Source organism: Siniperca chuatsi, linkage group LG2, assembly GCF_020085105.1.
Source record: "Siniperca chuatsi isolate FFG_IHB_CAS linkage group LG2, ASM2008510v1, whole genome shotgun sequence".
NCBI lineage: Eukaryota > Metazoa > Chordata > Actinopteri > Centrarchiformes > Sinipercidae > Siniperca > Siniperca chuatsi.
The window spans coordinates 17,556,032-17,575,979 of record NC_058043.1 but is presented as its reverse complement, the minus strand read 5'-3'; the positions used below and the strand labels follow the sequence as shown (position 1 = coordinate 17,575,979).

Here is a 19,948-nt window from a genome sequence, read left to right as displayed (position 1 = left end):
GGATAAGACGGACAATAGAGCTGGACAGACAAACCAACTGGGGCTGATCTCTGTATCTCACAGTAGGGTATCTATATTACCAGTGGTGGAAAAAGTACTCAGATCTTTTACCTAAGGAAAAGTAGCAATACTACTGTATACTAATACTAATATACTATACTAATGTATAAATGCTCTGTTACAACTGTCATGCATTAAAAATGTTAATTAGGTAAAAGTACAAAAGTATTATCCTCAAAATATAACTTTAAGTATCAAAAGTAATTTCAGATCAATAATGTATATTATTGGATTATACTTGAAGCATTTTGTGTAGGATACATCTCTTTAATGTTGCAGCTGGTAAAGGTGGATCTTATTTTAATTACTTTAGTTTATATATATATTATTGATTGTATTGTGTATTATTAATGTGGATGTGCAAAGTAACTGTAACTAGTAACTAAAGTTATCAAATAAATGTAGTGGAGTGATAAGTGCAATATCTTCCCCTGAATTGAAGATGTATAAAGTACCTCAAAATTGAACTTATGTACAGAACTTGTGTAAATGTACTAAGTGAATTTCCACCACTATGACATAGTTTGTTTACTATAGAAACTGAAATGTTTATTTTTCAACTGTAAAACATTAACAAATGTTAGCATGGGACGGTGTAGTCCCTCATTCGTCCAGGAGTGTTCTGTCGTAGAAAAGGTTTCAGTCGTAGTCATCTGGACACTGTTTTCAGAATCAAGACGTTGAAGTCATTCTCAATTGAGAATGACTTCCGGATGGAAGCCGAAACGTCTTGATTCTGAAAACAGTGTCCAGATGACTACGACTGAAACCTTTTCTACGATAAATGTTAGCATGCTAACACACCACGTTATCATGGTAGTATTAGCATTTACCTCAAACCTTACAGCCTCACAGAGACTCTTAGTCTTGTTCAAACTCTTATCAGTCTCAGTTCAGGATATAACAGACATAAAATAAACAGATTGACGACAAATGCTGCGGTATGCGACCTAATATGCCCGCCCTTTAGGTAACACTTTCTCTCCCCCTAACCCCTACAACACATTTAATAAACGTACACACTATAATGTAGTTATAAGCAGATATATGGACATTTTTAAGTGCTTATTAATGTCCAGGACTTGCCAACAATTACAACTTCTCAAATAAATATATTTTATATTATTACAACTGTGTTTTACTCATTCATTATCTGTCTAGCTAGTCTCCGTTCATGGGTGCCAAGAGGGGGAGTTAAAGTTAAACACTTAAATCTGATTACAACTACATTATAGTGTGTTATAAGCAATTTATTATTTATTGTGTTTATGTACTGCTTTTGAATGCTTAATAGGGGGACTCAAAGTAAAGTGTTGCCCACCTGGGTAGCAGTGTTTGCAGTAATGTAGTTACTTGAAATCAAAGTATTTCTGTTATTTTGTCCACTACCTGCACAGTGTGGCACATCAACAAGACATGAAGAATAAAAAATAAGAACAAGAGTAGCTTTTTACTGTTTTTATTGTTGCTGGAGGCTCTAATACAATATGAATCATAAGCTTTACAAAATAAAAACAAAAGTACAACAAAAGATTCCCCTCCAAAATGGAAACAGTCAAATGTTTCCACTGAGACACAAAGACAAAAGTGTGACCTCCCAACAAAGACATAGTAGGTGAGGACAGAGAAAAGTTGAATAAGTAGAACACAGGGGAGGCAAACTGTCATGTTATACTCAGTGTAGGGGGTTGGGTTGACGACGTGGGTGTAATCACCCGGTGATTATAACAGTCCATCCCCATGTTTGATAAGTCTACATTTCCACTCACTGCAGCCCCCATGCTCCCACACAGGCTCACATGCATGTGGACAGAGAGGAACAAAGAGTAAAAACCGTCTAAGACAAACCGAAGGCCGCCCTTGTGTTCACACCGTTTACATCGCCCAGAGTAATGACAGTTATTCACGGACAGTAATAATTGTATACAAATATATCAGGGGGGTGTCATAGACAAAAATAGGTGCAAGAAATAAATTTGATGTCCATGATAATGACAGCCCCACCGAGCCTACACCACCTACAGCACAGTCTGTGTCCGTTTCCTCGTCACGGAGGAAGAGCGGGGCCAAAGATCGCTCATTTGAAACTGACCGAGGACATGTCAGCTGTGAGAACATCAGGGATTATTACTACAATGACCCTCACACTGTAAGATTATCATTAACCGTGGTAATACTATCATTATATTTATAACATGGGAGAGAAGAGACGGAGAGAAGGGAGGAGTGAAGAGAGACAGAGGGAGCGTGAGTGAATGGCTTCATGGCAGATGAGATGTGTGAAAACGAAACCTGACAGAAAAAAAAACAAAAAAAAAACAAAAACAAATAAAAAGCTAAGCATTTTCTCCTTTTTTGTTTTTCCACAAATGACAAGAGTGCAGCACTGAAACAGGCATGGAGGGAGAGACGTAAAGAAACAGAGAAAAGATGGCAGAGATGAGGCGGAGAGAGTGAGAGAGACAGAAGAAAAACAACAGTAGCATCTCTAGCTGTTATGCTTGCGTTTGAGTGCATCCATCAGGTCGACCCTCAGAGCCTCCTGCTTTGACTTGTCAGCCAGAGTCTGAACACTCCTGTGAGGGGGAGACACAAAGAGAGGAGAGACAATCAGCGTGTGCAAGATCAAATGTGAAAACAGCAAGGGACGGGAAAAGTTTCTCCAGCGAGACAGAAACAGTCTGTAAGTTCAAGAGAAAAACTGAAGAACTGAATCTCTTTAAAAAGTATTAGTTATACAGACATCACACTCCAATTCTCCTTCTCTGTGGGGAGAAGATGGTGAGAAATATGTATACACACTGCACACGTGGAACATTAATGTCAGGCAAATTAAAGTTATCAGAGTTAGTTAATTTATGTAGTTGAAGTCATGCAGTTGAATCATGTGCTTTACCTGTAGCAATGTTCACCATCTTTTACATGTTGCACTTTGTTGAACTATGAAGTTATTCTATTATGTAAGATGCATAATGAGCTGAGAATTTTATGTGCAAATATAAAATTAAAATAAATCTTCACTCTATTTGCTTTAATTTTTATATTTAAATCATACTATAATATAATCCTGTTAGGAACAGAGGAGGGTGAATACTTCTGCTAATCAGATTTTCCTGTTATTTTTTTATCTCAATGCTGTGCTTTCTCACACACACACACACACACACACACACACACAACAAGCGTGTTTTCCTTTGACAGGACAAAGTGCTATGCCCAGAATAAACACACCATTTCAGTAAACCTTATTAGGGCAATAAACCACAAAACATCAGGGGCGGTGACTGCTTTGAATACTCTGACATGGTTAGTGTGTTGCTCCCTCACAGAGATCGTCTGTTAGACTCAAAAAGGTAAACAAAACCTGCGCAACATGCATACACAGCTGCTCAATCTTTAACGCTATGAGCATACAGTCCCTCCCGCACACACACACACACAATTAGCCATATCTTAATTCCATAAACATCATCCCAAGGCACACGAGTCAATATAGGACACTAGACCTACAGAGATGAGGTAGACAGATTTGTCAGATGGTGTGACGTTAATTACCTGAATCTTAATATTAGTAAGATGAGGGAGCTCTTTATTGACTTGTGATAAAAGAGGGAAGCATCACCAATTCTCATCAAAAATCACAATTGTTTTCCATTATTTTTCAACTGCAAAATGTCCTGCTCAGTACATTCAGTACACATACTATAATTCTATAGTAACCAAATCTAAGGGATCCTTATCAAATTTCAATATTGTTATCGGCATCAGTCTTTATATTGTTTATTATATTAAATGTGTTGTTTTAAAGAAAGAGTCGCTATTCCAGTGGATTAAAAAGAGTTACATGTATTATAATGGAGAAGTATGTTGCAGGTCATCCTAAACTACCCTCGACTATGAAAGTATAAAGTAGTTGCTTCAATCAAACAGGCTAAATTAAAATAATACACAGAATGCTGTACCATGTGACATCTGAGAGGGAGCACCAGAGAGAGGCACCGTGGACAGAGCAGTGAGGAACGAGCAACATTTTCCCTTGTTCATTTTCTACTTTGCAACACACAAATATACACACATACACACACACTTCTGCATGCCAGGATGTACCTCTGACCCTAGTCAATGAAGATCTGACGCTGGGTGAGGACCTGCGACAGCTCCTTCTGGAGCTGCCGGTACTTTTGGTTATCAGGCAAAGACTCAATAGATCTGGAGCACAGAGGAGAAGCAGCAGGGGAGGAGAGGTGACAGAGGGATTGACAGGAGGACAGACAGTGAGAAGAATGGCAGCGGAAATGTGGGACGAAAGGCAATAAAAACTAAGATTGGTAGGAGAGGTTGAAGAGAGGGACAGGTGAAGGAGGAGGTGAAGTGAATACAGGAAAAAAAATGCAACTGAAGAGAGGGGCAGCAAAGGTAGGTTTGAATAAAATATAAGAAATGACAGAAATTGACAAAAGAGGTAAGAAAATATCTGTTGAACAGGTCAACAGATGGAGACAGAAGTAAACAGACTCTGCTCCCAGTAAGACTGGTACAACTAGAAAAACAGAGTTTCTGCAGACCCTGCTGACTGGAAGTGCGGTAAAAAGAGAGAGGGTGGTCCAAGTCATCCAAACAACTCATGTAGTGTTACCTTAGGCCGTTGACGATGTCCTTGGTCTTGCCAAAATAGATTTCATTCAGTGTGGAGCGAATCTTGTTCTCCATATCCTGGAACGAGAATCAAGACATTCATAAGTTTTAGCATGATTCCTGCCTCTATTTTTCCATTTGTCAACGACTAGATTCTTAGACAGCTGCTTTTATTGGAGGTGTGTGAAGTGTGCTGAACACAGTGACACTGGCTGTGGCAAAGGGTTTTTCCATCACTAGTGTTGTACTATGTGAAGTTGCAGTATGGGTTACAGACTAATCTGGGTTGAAGGAGGAAGTAAACAAGCCGCCATTACTGTGGTGGCATCTCACGTTTAAACCTGTGCAATAGCACTTTAATGGATTGTATGTAAAGGAGTTTACTTTATAACTGCTTTTGGGGAAAAAAAAAATGTAACAGACAGGTAGACGTCTTTTCACCTGTAAAGCACCAAAACCACACTGACTGGGCTGTGCTGTTATCCGCTGCTCCAACAATACCCTTCAACTTTGGAAAAAAAATGGAAAGCGAAATCCACAATCCTCCGCTTCATGACATAAATTTCACTTTAATTCAGCTCCATTAAACCCTCACAGTTGTCTAAAACCACGTTAGCATTCTGATCGGCTTGCCGGCAGAGGAACCACCAGGGGCCGCTACATACCTACTGTGTATGCTTACACAGGGCCGATGGTGAGCCGTGAACCCGCAGATCTCTTGCTACCTACTCTTCGCATACGTTTTCTGGCCTCTAATTCCACTTTTCAATTTAATGCATTTCAGATTTTTATTACATGATATGGACTCATGTAGAGAGGTGTTTCTGTTATTGAGCACACACACTACACTCATTGATATAAAAGTGTTGGACAAAATAATAGAAACACCTGTCAGTATAATGCAGTACAGTTCAACAGCACACAAACTACATACTCCAAATTGGACAAAAACTGAACATTATAACCTTCATGACTGTTGTACTAGACTGCATTAGTTTTACCTAGGTGAGCCTAATAAACTGGCAACTGAGTGTATTTCATCTGATTACAATGTAGCTTGCACGTTTGTTGATTTATAATGTCAGTAAAGCCAGCTTGAGCTTGATTACTACACAGCCCTTTAATGTTAGTGTTTCCAAAAGCTAGTTTCATAACCAGTTTCACACTATTTTTTTAACATCAGCAGAATCCTGTGTAGTAGACCTGTTTGTGAGAAACAATGCATTGCAGTCATTTCACTTCAGATGAGTAGAATCACTGCTTCAGGTAAAAAAAAAGTTTAACGAGCAGGACATCATACTGACTTCGACAAGGCGGCCGATGTTGGCGATGTGGGGTGAGGACTCTCCAACTGTCTCATCTTTTTCCATCTGTGTAAAGTTGAAAAAATGAAATGGAGTTAATGGATGACTACAGAAAGGCTGGAGGTATCAGCAGTGGTTTTCTGTTTAGTTCAACACCTGTCTTGTAAGGCTGCCGCCTAGGTTCATGGTACCGGAGCCGGTCTTGGTTGTCTGGAGCCACAGCATGACGGTGGAGGTGAGTTTGTAGTGAGCAGTACGACCGCTGGACTTCTCCTGCTCGCACAACACACAACAAGCAATGAGACGATACTCCCAACTAAACTGTAAAGTTTCAAACTGTCTAAAGATTCATGATGGGTGATGATTTCTGCTCTGAACTTGGCAAAACTTGTACTATGCACCCAGGGCATAGTGATCATTCATAAGACAAACTTAATTTGGAAACACTGTCTTCATACCAGGACTTCAAACATTCAAATAAAAAAGTCTTAAAAAGTCTCGTTCTCTCCTTTATGCCTCTCAGGTCCTATGTTATTGTTCTATACAAAAAAGAATGGTTAAATAAGTGAATAAATACAGTTTACAATTTTTTCCCTTTGGTGTTTTGCTACATGACTCCCCCTTTGACTCCAATGTTTGTAAGTTTATAACCGTAAACTTTTTTTTTACTTTTGGAACTGCATGGAAGACATAATTGCTCTCTGTTGCCAGTATGTATGAGGATAAGATTAAAAAAAAAAAACAACACTGGGCGGGAGCAAGTTCAGATGTCAACGTATTTCATATCAGCTGATTCTCACCTGCACCTCCACCACATGGATGGAGTCCCAGCACCCTTTGATCTTCTTGGATCCATCCCCGGCCTTCTTGATGAGAATAACTCCAGCGAAGCCATGATCCAAGTCCCAGAGGTACACGGAGGACACACCACCCTCAAAGTACCTAAAAAAAAAAAAACACATATCAGAGGTCACAAAAAGGCAACGCTGACCGTTTATTAAATACTCCCTGTGAGGTTGCTTGACTGGTACTCACAGGTCTCTGTACTGGTCGAAGGCGTTATTGGCTTCAACCTCGAGTTTCCTCAGGCGAGCTGAAGGCATTGCACCGTCTTCAATGGGAGGTTCATACTTATTACTCCACGGGGATCTGACGTATTGAAGAGGACAACAGAAATTTGTGTTAATATGTACCTAATTAAATGTTTAGAAATGTCTCCAAACCCACTTGTGTCACCCACTGTTCTGGCTGGTAGCTTTTTTAGAGAGTCAAATTTTAATTCCTCAGTTATATACCATCTTTGGTTTTGTCTCTAGACTTTTTCCCAGACATCTGCCCTTTTCATGACATGGAATAACATTGCTGGCTTCATCTATCTGTTAAAGTGATGGGTGTTTCACATGCAGACATGTGTTTCTTTTATGTTATTGTTCCTTATGGCTTCATTCAGACATGACAGGACATTTACGGAAAATGCTACAATGTTCGAGCAATATTTGGCACCTGGTGTGCGAGAGGAAGCAATGGTACCACTGAAGAAAAACAGGTGAGTTTACAAAGTTGAAGGAAAAAGAGTTGTTTTTGGTCTCTTGTGGGCTAAATCACTGATGTATTTTAAAATGTTGAAACGTTGAGCATAGTGAGTGCGAGGGATGCTCACCCCTGCTTCTCTTCTAGTCAATCCTCTAATAAATCTGATAAAAATTACTTTTAAAGACGGATCTGACACGAGAAGGATGTCCTCGTTCATAGGGTTTTGTGGGTTTTTTTATCTGATTTTATTTTCTTTGTTACGATCATCCGACAGCTTTCAATTCAGACTTATGCCGTATTGAAAGTGATACAGAAATGTTCTAGGTCCTAAAATTGCTTTTCACAGAGTGGGTTTTCACCCTGCCTTCCTGTTTGGCCGTTCAGAACAACTATAAATATTTATGACTTACAAGAAAACGGGCGCTTTCATATTTCAGTGAAAGTGGATGTTTTATGTCTTTTAGTGAAATAATCTGATTTAATTTACTATCCATTAAAAATAGCTACATTAGTTTCAGTCACTGTCTGTGGCCTATTTTCCAATGACAGATGAACTGATCAAAATGTAGTTAATGGTCATTGTCCATGACTGAAGTGTAGTTGTAAACTGGACCTGTAGGAGTCGCCGTCTCGGTTGTAATCACAGAGCAAATAGTCTTTCCCCACCACCTTGTCCCGGGCAATCTTCAAGGGCTGGTCCACAGAGGAGAGGAGGTCCTCACACAGACTGGGCACCTGGATGCAAACACGGAGAGAAAAAGCTCAATACATTAACACAACGTTTTCTACGGCTGAGCATATCAAAGTTTCTGTGCTGTGAAAGTTTGTAACACATCTCAATTCCTCAGACACCTGAAGTGTTTTCTTTGTCTTGAGAGTAAGCAAGAGACATGAGAACAAGCTATTTTTGTCAATTCAGACCTCCTGTAACAGATGCCAACTTAAAAAAAAAACAACCTTGCAGGACTGGAAGAACAGACTAGACAGCAAGAACAAAAGTAGCCTTGTATTTGATTTTAGGTCAAAAATGAACTTAAAGTTCTTGTCTTGTCTCTCACATTTCAGCTTCACTCAATAAGCAAAGGTTACTGAGTGGAGCTGGAATAAAATATCAATGAGACACATAATATCTAGAGGATAAGGGGGTACAAATTACTTCTCACAGACTGACATGGACCCTCCTTTCTATGTCCTCCTACAGCAGAGCATCAGACACAAAGGAGGCCCTGTTTTCCTGAAAAAGCCCCCACACTCCTGAACACACACACACACACACACACACACACCTGGCAGCCCAGACTGGGTGAGACAAGGGGAGGGGGGGCAAAACCAAGTTGGAAGAGTGTGGTAGTGTTTTAAAAAACAATGAGAGAGAGAAAATGGAGAACAGAGGAGGAGGACACAAGGGAGATGTGGGACAACCAGGAAAGAAAGAGGTGACTTCAGGTGATTCTGAATTGCCAGGAAGAGTTTGAGCAGAGATGATGGAGCCAAAAAGTGCCTGGCAGTGGAGGTGATTGACAGCTGCGATAATAATCACTAACAACCAGACACAGTGAAATAGGTGAGGAGAGAGCTGATTCCCTGGGGGAGAGAGGTTAAAGGTGAGGGAAGAGGAAGGTGAGAAGGTGGGGGGTCTTGAAAGGAACGCATATACCCACAAATCAAGGTGTCACGGAAACACTGGCAAAAGTGTGGTTTGATTTGTGTCTGATTTAGCTTAATTTGTCGGACTCAGCTGGCACTGCTCTGTTAAACTCAGCAGAACAGGTCTAACAATTTCAAAATAAGAAGTTGTTGGGTTTTTTTTAAACAGAAAAATGTAGAAAGAAAACAAATGATTAAATTTACCGGCAGAAATTTAAGTTGTTTAAGTGTTGAACTGAGAATTTAGAAAAATATGTGACTTCCACTCTGTGCACAAAAATCTCTGCTCAATATTAAATGCTGAAAATAGCTTCAGTTACCCAGATGACTGTTGCACTTGCATAGAACAACAAAGACTGAAACACCAACAAAACCACAAAAGGCCCATCCACACACACATACACCCACCCATCACACCATATGTGCTGAAGAACAATCCCATAACAGAAACAAGAGCACAACTCTCACTGTATTTGCAACGAACTGTTTACTGTGTGACTTGACTCAAAATAATTAAGTAATTAGGTTTTATGACTTGATATTTTTCTTGCATTCAGCAAAACTTAACCCCAAATTTGATCAATCATGAATGACTTGACATAAATATCATCTGCTGTGTATGTCAACATCTCAGCTATGTCTGTACTGTCAATGCTATGCTTTTTTGTTTCTTTTTAGGTACATTTTGAGACTCAACCACTACAGGAAACTCTGGAGCACAAGAGCTTCAATGTGAGTTTTTCCCATCAACTGTTCACAAGTTCCTACTAGACTGCTGAGTCATCTATAAGACCGCAAACCTATTAGACTGTACCACAGAGGGACTGGCAATTTTGGAACAAGCAAAACAAAACTGAATTTTATATACATGCACTTAAAGTCCTCCTCCACCCAAAAAGGTGTTACGGATCCCTGAGATGCTATCTGATTTAAAAAGTGTATTACCACCATATTTTGTGTTTTGTTTGCTAAACCTACATGAAAACAGGGATTTCTCTGTGCTCACCTTAAATCTCAGTTTAAGACGTGTACGTACGAGCAAGATTTCCTAACATTACAAATAGTTTGGAAGCCAATTGTGGTCCAATATGCAACTTACACAAGTGTGAATGGACTTTTCAGTGAAGTAGGAGACATCTTGTGTCCAACTGTTAAACTTCTGAATGAAATGAAAAATATTGCATATTCATAGATTCTGGATTTTTCTCAGGGGAAAATTATTTTTGTGCTGTCTTATGATTATTATTTGTCTTATGCCGCGCCTCAAATTGCCGTGAGCTGGAATGAGCTAGAAACATGAAACTTGGCCAAATAACTGGAAATGATGTGCATGTGCTTCCACAGAAATGTGAGCCCGATTGGCCACATGGTGGCGCTGTAATTAAGGCCCAAAAATGCAATTTTGAAGTCCATAAGTCCGAATGACTTGAATTTTCTCTCCAAGTCCAGCTCAATGCGCTCTACAAAAAAGCCTCTTGAGCCACTAAAGTCCGCCTATCTAGATTTTCTGCCATTTTGAATTTTTTGAAAAACACATTTTTGACATCTCCTCCTAAAACATATGTCCGATTACTACCAAATGTTACCAAATGTTTATCATTGGACGAAGCTTATCAAACGTTGTATAACACTTGTTTATATCTTATTTAGTTTTCAAGATACTTGAATAAGGGGGCGCTACAAGGGCAAAAAAATGTGCGTGGCACAACACAAATCAGACTATAAATCAGAAATTGTTTTGTTTTCTTCATTCTATTTGTGAAAATGCAAAAAAAAGAAAAGAAAAGAGATTTCACTGCTTTTGTCACATCTAGAACACATTTGGCCCGGTCCAGATCAAAAGCTTAAAACTTCTAACAGTCTGTGTTGAACCCCAGAATTGCCGCTTGCGGCTATATTTTAAAGTTTTTTTTCATTTCTAACATGGCAATTTAATTTTTGTGTGGGAAAACCACATCACACACAAATTATTAAGTGTTTTCATATTTCTTAAAACATGTCTGGAGGGGATATAGCCTACACCCTGCGTGTGTTTTACGTGTAAGGAAAACTGACACCTAATAAAGCAAAGACCGTAACTCACCAGGTCAATGAGGTCACTGAGGTTCTTCTCAATCTGCTGAGGAGGCAGACGCCTCATCAGGTCCAGGGCACAGTCCAGCTGCTGGTCATTCTGAAACACACACACAACCAGCAGAGACAACACTTATTACACTGTACTATCAGATTATAGCTAAACATCTGTTCAAAGCTTCACAACACAGCAGCTTTCCTCCAGTCTAAATTGTTTATGTTACATATGGTGTGTTCCTGTATGTGTGGTGTGTTTCAATTTGCCAAGTCTGAGTTTGTTTTAAAAAACAAACAAAAACAAAAAGATAATCCACACGTATTTAGTTTTACACATCGTAAAGTAGCCGAACTCAGTGATGACAGTGCATCAGACAACTATAACACACTGTTCAGGAGACATTTTTGTACCAAATAACAATAAGCAATTTGTGAGGCAATATGACTGATATAAAACTGTTATTTCAAAAGAAAGACGATAATGACAGAGATAATTAACCACCATTAACCAACATTTAAAGGAAATGTATAGAAACTGGTATATCTTTATTGTTACTAAACACAGATGACATAATAAAAACGGTGTGTAAAGTGGATTGTAACACTCAGATTTTGACATAAGTATACAGAGCCAGACTTGTAAAACCTTCTGAAGTGTTGAGGTCAAATATTAATTATTATATAATTGATCATACTTGGCTCAACTTCTGTAGCTTATAACCAAAAGTTTCAATACTAATATTTTGTGCTATGTTTCTCACTATAGCTGAAGTAGAAAGTCAACAGCACCAGCTGTAATTATGCAAGACAACAATATTAACCTTTTCATCATAATTACAAAGTGGATTCATATTTAAGTGGATTCTAATTGCCTGAAAACAGCTGCTCTCAACGAGTGTCGCTGGAGCACAGTCTTTAATATGAACTGTTCAGTACCAACAATATTTTATATGTCAGACATCGAGCTGGAAGATTGTCATCGGGGTACAATTTAATTGATCGATATTGGTTAATTGGTATTTTGAGCCTGATCAAATTCCAGTCCAGGTTTTTTTTTAAACTGCAAACCATATAGCCAGCTGTTAACAATGCCCATATGGAGCCTGACATTGTGTTGCAATTGAAATGAAGAGTAGCACACTAAATACATATTTGCACCAAGCAGAGCCACTTTGAGCTGGAAAAACAAAACAAAAACGTTTCGTTGATTTTATCTCGACTTTATCAAGATTTTACGAGTGTGTCGTAGAAAAGGTTTCAGTCGTAGTCATCTGGACACTGTTTTCAGAATCAAGACGTTTCGGCTCCCATCCGGAAGTCATTGTCAATTGTTTTACGAGTGTGCCACATCTCTAAACTGCTGCTGTTGATTGACAAGTTCACTTGAACTTCTGTAATGTATTCATGCTGAGAGGAAGAGTTTGTTCTAATCCAGTCCAAATCTTCCTGTCACAACGGTTCTCTGTCCATGGACACAAAACACTAGAGCATCCATAGAGCTCCATTTGCTCAATACTATATAACTTTTACACTGTTTTTAAATTTTGTTTTTTTTCATTATTTGTCTACCATTTTTATTTTGTCTTGTAAAGCACTTTGTAACTTTGTTTTGAAAAGTGCTTTATAAACAAAGTTTACAATTATTATTATTGCACAGAATGAGGACTGGATTTTGTACCCAATTGAAAGTCAATTAAGAAGGTATCTCTTAATGGTCAGTATGAACAGGAGGAATGTTTACAGCAAGCACAACCTAATTCAATGTTCATATTGATTGATTGATTGTTAATATAGACTTGAAAAATGGTGAACCGATCCTTTAAAGAAAAGCCTTGCTATGTTAATAAACAGGTTATTTAGAAAGCATAACTTTCAAAACGGAATTGGCTCACTAGTTTTAAAGCAAGCTCACTTTAAGTGTGCACTGTGCAGCTGCATTATGTAGTTTTGGAACAGGACTCTTGGCATGCTCTCTCTATAAAAAAAAAAAAATTAAAAAGGAAGACCACTCCAAGCTCCTTCACGTCTCCAAAACAGCACAATGATGAAGGCCTCCTTCATTCTGTATGAGGGTATGAGAGGTGTGTGCAGAAAGATATTAACAACCTTGCAGGCAAACTCACTGTGAGATTGCAGACACAACATTTCCAGCTCAGTAGACTGAACAGCACTCATGATTTGTCATGTGAGAATTTGCAGAGCAAAAAATCTGTTAGAGATGAAATAGTAATTGGACTCCAAATAGTCAGAAGTCTGACCAAATTGAATTGCAAAGTGTAAAAAACTGTTTTGTGGGTAAAGCTTTTACTTGTGGCATGTCTGACTATATCCAAATCAGTGATGTCAGTGCAGATATTGCCCATCAGCTGTCAAAGGACAGAGGCGGCACATTAGGCCAGCAGATATGCCATTGAATTGCTATCAGCTAATCATAAGCAGGCAGTGCGGCATTTTTAACAAGGATGAGTTGTACTGAGGTGAACTACAAACAGGTAAATGTCAGGTGCAACACAACTATCATTCAGGCTTTGATTTTATCTTTGGATAGGTTTTACATGTTGGCAGTAAAGACAGCAAAGTAGCTTTTTCATTTGGAGTCAGCCAGGACAAGCTTTGTAAAAGATATTTGTTTAAAAGACTGATATTTACCATGCTCTTGGAACGCATGGTGTTTTGTTTTCTCGCTGCACAAAGCTGTCAGTTCAAGTCAGCACAAGTGGCACGTGCCGTTCAAGTGCGGCAGTTTAATTGAGGTGGAAACTTCGCCCTCAGTGTCGGCTGGGTTGTGGAGCGAGCTCAAAGGCAAAACACCTGCTCTGACATCACTGATTGGGGTGTGGCCACAAGTAAAACATTTAGCTTAACATACGTTATCATGCTTGCAGACATCTCCAAATTAAGGGTGGGCGATATGGCCCTAAAATAATATCACGATATTTCAGGGTATTTCTGCGATAACAATGACGATATGACAAAAATCCTGAAAAAAAGTAAAAATTATACGTCTATTGAAAATACTGTATATATAATATTTGAAAGAATACATTACCTTATTTCTAGTAAATTATTTCTTATTACACCATTTTAATTCTATTTAATCCTCCACCCTATTGTAGTGTTTCCTCACAAACTACTTTAACCTTGCTTTTCCCTTCAGTTCTCTTTTCCTCACACACACACACACACACACACACACACACACACACACACACACACACACACACACACCGACCTGCCCCGCCTCTTTCTGTTTCTCTTTCTCCCTGTATGTGTTGACTTTCTTCGTCAGCAGTATGTTTTATGAAGTTGCCCAAAAAACACCACACACATTTTGGACTTTTTCACCCACGAGTCCGTTTTCACAGCAGCTCGGTGAGCCGCGAGTGGAAGCGGCTTGTTGTTAATGATGTAGCCTATCGAAACGATCGAAACCAACATGGTACCGAATGACTTCGGCACCAACTGGTGCACTAAACAACTTTACTAAACAACGGCCTAAGTAGGAGACTCTCTCTCTCTCTCTCTCTCTGTGTTTCTCTGCAGAGCATGTGCGATTGTCAGTAGACCGCACGGGAGGGGTACAGCGAGGGGAGACTGTCCACTAGTTAATTGATCGCGGAAGGCGCCGTTAATATACCTGAGCGGCCCGACCAAGTAAAGTCTGTGTGGGAAACACTGCTTGATCTTTTGTAACCAAACCACTTCCACTACTGAAGTCGTTCCCCTTTTTGGAACCAACTCCTCCACCGTGGAGCCAGTAGCAATGTTACTTTCGCTTTCAGCAATCCTTGTTGTTGATGTGCATAACAGTACGACGTCATTAAGTCAACAAGTCGGAATGTTGCCATTATCACGATATGATATAAAATGGTATAAATTTTTAATATGATAAAATCATATTAAAAATGATACCAGTATTATCGTGAACGATATGATTATGGCACACCCCTAGTCCAGAATGTCTGATCGTGTCCCCTTCCACACAGACATCCTGACCAACCAGTAGGTGTCAGTATTGCAGTAACAAGGGCATGGTCCCTCACCGTCTTCCCACTCAGTGATCCCTGTCAATTGTGTTTGAAGCGCAAGAACAAGCTAAAAGATTCGTAGCATAATAAATTAAATGAACAAATGGCTGCGACACATGAAGCTCTGATCAAGTACTGCAAAGCGAACATACGCTGTGATCGAACAATCACCCACTGAGCTGAAATAGATCCTGACGCATCTCATCTCTGTATCAATGTAGTTACTAGATGACGGTGAGGCGCTCTTTATTGTTAGGTGGGATGGGGTAAACCCACTATCTAAATGTGAAACTCCGCAACAAGATTAAATCGATGTAGGAACTGAATTTAGATTTTGTAGAATAGTCAGAAATACTGTAACTTACTTCTAACAAACAAACACTCAAAACCGCACTGTCATAACCAATGCCCCCAAGATCAATTCAGACGGCCTGAGGTTAACTGAAGCCGCTTCCTTTTTGGGTTACATGTTTGAGTTGTTTACTGAAGGTTGTTTTGTTGTGTACTTAAGTCACTCAACACATGTTTGATAATGTGGTAAATGTTCCCAATAAACTACAGTTCGTGAAGCAGCAGGCCCAGCCTTTGAACTCTTGCAGATAAACATTCCTGCATGTTGTATCCAGAAGGTAAGATTCCTTAAAAACAGTCTACCCTTTTACTGTGCAGCTCAGTTTTAGAATAAATGAAATGTAAAATATTTAACTTTTACTCTACTTTAAGCAGACAAGTCAATTAAGACTAAATGAAGAACTTATTCATAATGACAGCCACAGAAGACACAGAACAGACAGGACTGCATAGCATAGCATACCCTTCCCCTGGGGGTTTCTCTCCCTTAAATATGCAGTGAGCAGCAGGATGTTAGTGAGTAGGGGAGGACAGACCAGCCACAACATGAAACTCTGGGGAATGTGTGGGAAGTTGTAGGTAGGTGTGCAATAGTAGAGCGACAAAACCTGTTTCTCAGCTGCCTCTAGCAGGTAACTGGCTATGCCACAATCATGCGGTGTAGTCCCTCATTCGTCCAGGAGTGTTCTATCGTAGAAAGTCATCCGGAAGTCATTCTCAATTGAGAATGACTTCCGGATGGGAGCCGAAACGTCTTGATTCTGAAAACAGATGTGTCCAGATGACTACGACTGAAACCTTTTCTACGATGCCACAATCATTTTCATATGGGCATTATCAGAGATCGAAGTCACCTTACATTGTCCTAGGTGCTATTGAGATACCAGTCTCAACATATTTCATCATGACTGCCGTAATTAGAAAATGTTACAATACCTGAATAGAACTGCTTTTACAAACCAAGACCAACTTACATTCTGATCACTTTCTACCATTACAAACAAACACAAATGTGCTTATGAAGAATGAAGAAATATGAAAACCAGTTTGAAATGCTCATCCAAAACCAATGGGGAAAAAGTATGCATTGGAAATAATTCTGAATCGCCTGTGGCAATATCAAAATCACCAACCGCACAATAGCAATAGTTTTTTGCACTGCCACATTATACGTATTTCATTCACCTCCCTTTTAGATGTCAACAAAACCCTGCGCCTTGGCTTATCTATGAAGTGACTCCTCTTAAGTGCATAAACCTAACAGAGTATATACTCATGCAGCTGCTAGCTGGTCAAAGGACAATGACATGTTATAAAGTAGAGAACCCTCTTTCCATAAACATTTTACTTAAGGGTGACCCTGAACATAACAGAAATTTCTAGGCAATGTCTCCCATGCCATTTCCTGCAAGTTGCTTTCTGCCAGTTTTAAAATCTCTCCCAGCTGATGAATCACTCTGCTCCATCAGACACCTGCGCTCCTTGACGCTGTGTTTACCAGTGTTCCCGTCTCCGTGTAAACACTAGCTCAGACCAACAACCCCCGGGGTCAGGGGAAAGCGGTGAGGCTGAGCCAGCAGGATGGATGAGGTGAGGCCGAGGAGAGTGGGCGACTGCGGAGAAAAAACAGCTGCTCTTCCCAGCTCAGACACAAGACAATTTAGGTCATTGGGAAGCACTACAAAACACACCATTATAAACAGAGTGAAAGCACAGGATGGTCCTCAATTATGCTAGAATACTTCAAGTCAAATATTGTTTTTTGTTAAACATAAATAAATGACCAATTACAGTGATGTTGCTGCCACATAAGCTGAAGAGGTAGGAAAATGTTCAAAAACAAGCAATAAGTAAACAATAATCGCTGGTACTATTTGTAGGGATTATCAGAGCTTGACGTTTCCCAGAGGAAGTCATGATCAAACTCGCAAGTCAGGAAAAACTTAACAGGAGGCTGACAGCTTGTCATGGTTAGGAATAGGAGGAGCGAGTCTTATTTTAGCTACAGGCAACCCAGCGCTGGACTATTTTAGCCTGAGTGTGCGTGTGTCGTGCACGACTGGAGGACTGTGTGTGTGTGTGTATATATATTATATTTGGACTCCTCACTATTACTATTCACGAACTTGTGTCAAATCCAAAACATCCTGTGCTAACTTTATGCCTACGGGGCATCTAGTTTGGCTAACAGCTAGCTGCTAGCTTAGCCACGAAGCTAATTCATTTGTATCCGGTACGCAGAAGTTTTGCAAACAGTGCAAGTTAGATATGCATCGGTGATTTATACACTTGGATCCTCTACTGCTACTAGTACTGCTGCTGCTGCTCTCAGGTTACCACCCAGCACCTCCAGCTAGCGTTAGCCTAGCTTAGCACCACTAGCCGTTAACGCTTAGTTAGCAGCAGCCCCACCAAAGCCCTCTTACCCCGTCCCCATCTCTCCAACAGCTCTACCGCGGCCCTTACCATGTCTGCGGCGATCTGTGGCAGTCTCAGCGGGGCAGGGGAGCACGATTTCACCGATGACTGTACACCTTAGCTTTACTGCAGTTTAACAAGTCGCTCCTCTCGTCTCTTGTTGCTTTTTTTAGTTAAGATGTTTTGTTCGCCTCTCCCTCACTGAACCCAGCCCTGTCAGCGAAATTCACTTCCTCAACCGGGCTACAGGAAGGAGGCTGCTGTCACAGAACAGGCCCCGGTTGCATGTCCGGGTCACTCCGGGCTTTCTCTGCAGCAGCCAATAGCGAAGGAGCAAGAAAGGCATTGCCAAGTATGGAAAGAGAGGAGTGGTGCAATAAATGTGCAGTCAGAGAGGGCAGTAGATATACAAATACACTGATGGAGCTATAACAAAAAGATGGCTGGAAACTGCTATAAATGTGATGTTTACAGTGCCTCAAACAAAAACCGACAGCGTGCCTTCTGCTCCTTTTATAAACTTCATAAATTTAGCAAATCAAAATAATGTAATTTTATTTTATATGGGTATTTTAATATCTACTATTTTCCACCTTTGCTTCTGTTCACATCATTTTTATACATAAGTACCTTCTGACATACCTTCTGTGGTAAGTGTAATTATCATTCTTTAATTAGATATTAATGATTTTAAAATTATCATAATAATTACGTTATTCTCAAAAAACTAATTCTGAAAATCTCAGTCAATATCGCAAAATATAGTAGGCTATAAATGTTACTGGGTCACTATTATTTGCTTTTCATTTTCTATTTTTATTTTTATTTTATACTGGCATTGTCCATAATTCATATGCTTTTATTCTGACCACTCCCTTAGGTTTGTTTTATTGCTTTTTGTTCGGTTGAATGGAATATGAACGTTTCCTTATTTACATTATAGTGATGCAAGAATGATGCAAGTATACAAGTAGGTGTAATGATGTAGTAAAGGTTTTACACATAGCCATGTGTATTGATGATCATTCATGGTAAATGGGGAGTTTTGGTGGATTTGGCGACACCTGTGGTGACTTGTGGTTCATTTAGGCTATTTTCGATATTAAAACAGAATGAAAGGAGTCCCTGTAATGTAAAAGGATGTCTAATACTGCTGATCACACCGATAATCAACACCCAGTGCTTTCACCTGCCCTTGAGTTAATTGTTTTGGTTTTCTGGTGTTGTGACAATTTAGGCTGCTTCCTCAGGATGAACTACCACGTTAGTGACGGTCAAAATTCTGGTTCAATAGAGCTGCAGACTCTGGTCTTTGGATGTTAAATGTACGACTCTTGTGGTTTTTCAGGGAACAAAATGAAGTATGGGTTTTGATGGGGGGCACTGACTATAATGGTGATGTAATTTCTCCCCAATAGTCTGGGGAAATGTTATTACTGTGACTATAGCTGCCTTTCTCAGGGGTTAACTATTGTGAAGTGTGTCATAAAAAAAGCATGGGCAAGTGACCCATGCAAGTGTACTTCCATGTATTTATTTATTTCTTATAATGTATAAATTTAAAAGCTATCATGACATTGTACAAATGTGCTTTCTGCCCTGCCCTGCATCCTGGATTGTTTGTATATGGGAAACCTGCCTGTAAACTTCACCAACATCTGTATATTTACTGTGTGTGGGCAGCAGCCCGTTGACTTCCAGCATCTAGTCTTCTGGAATTTCATAAGAAGAGGAAAAATTCAAATTACAATCCCAAAAACGATTGGTGTTACTTTGAAGGAATCAAGTGTTTTTGAAAAACTAGACATAGAAGAAGGTGTGGCTCATTTTCTTTCTCAAAATATGCCACATCTAGATTATCTTCCAACCAAAACATATTCTAGGAAAGAAAGTTAATCCAGT

The 19,948-nt window shown here is 39.6% G+C and overlaps 1 protein-coding gene across 2 annotated transcripts; it reads right to left on the bottom strand.

The window, feature by feature from the left end:
* Positions 1-1,503: 1,503 nt before the first annotated feature.
* capzb (capping actin protein of muscle Z-line subunit beta) lies at positions 1,504-18,355 on the bottom strand. Of its 2 annotated transcripts, XM_044214333.1 has the most exons (10): positions 18,095-18,332; positions 11,263-11,352; positions 8,146-8,267; positions 7,035-7,148; positions 6,800-6,941; positions 6,156-6,272; positions 6,000-6,065; positions 4,697-4,773; positions 4,168-4,269; positions 2,541-2,636 (listed from the first exon to the last, which is right to left on the bottom strand). In XM_044214333.1, the coding sequence occupies exons 1-9, from the start codon at positions 18,095-18,097 to the stop codon at positions 4,176-4,178; spliced, it is 825 nt and encodes a 274-aa protein (XP_044070268.1). In that variant the 5' UTR covers positions 18,098-18,332; the 3' UTR covers positions 2,541-2,636; positions 4,168-4,175. The 2 variants fall into 2 exon arrangements, with proteins under 2 accessions (XP_044070277.1, XP_044070268.1); XM_044214342.1 differs by lacking the exon at positions 4,168-4,269 and having other exon boundaries at positions 1,504-2,636; positions 18,095-18,355.
* Positions 18,356-19,948: the final 1,593 nt, after the last annotated feature.

What these genes read in the sequence shown, in the direction of transcription:
- capzb (XM_044214333.1), bottom strand. An exon ending in GCGGCAGCCTTACAAGACAG is followed by an intron (nt 6,066 to 6,155) that starts GTGTTGAACTAA and finishes AACTTTACACAG; the next exon opens with ATGGAAAAAGATGAGACAGT. An exon ending in ACATCGGCCGCCTTGTCGAA is followed by an intron (nt 4,774 to 5,999) that starts GTCAGTATGATG and finishes TTCTCGTTCCAG; the next exon opens with GATATGGAGAACAAGATTCG.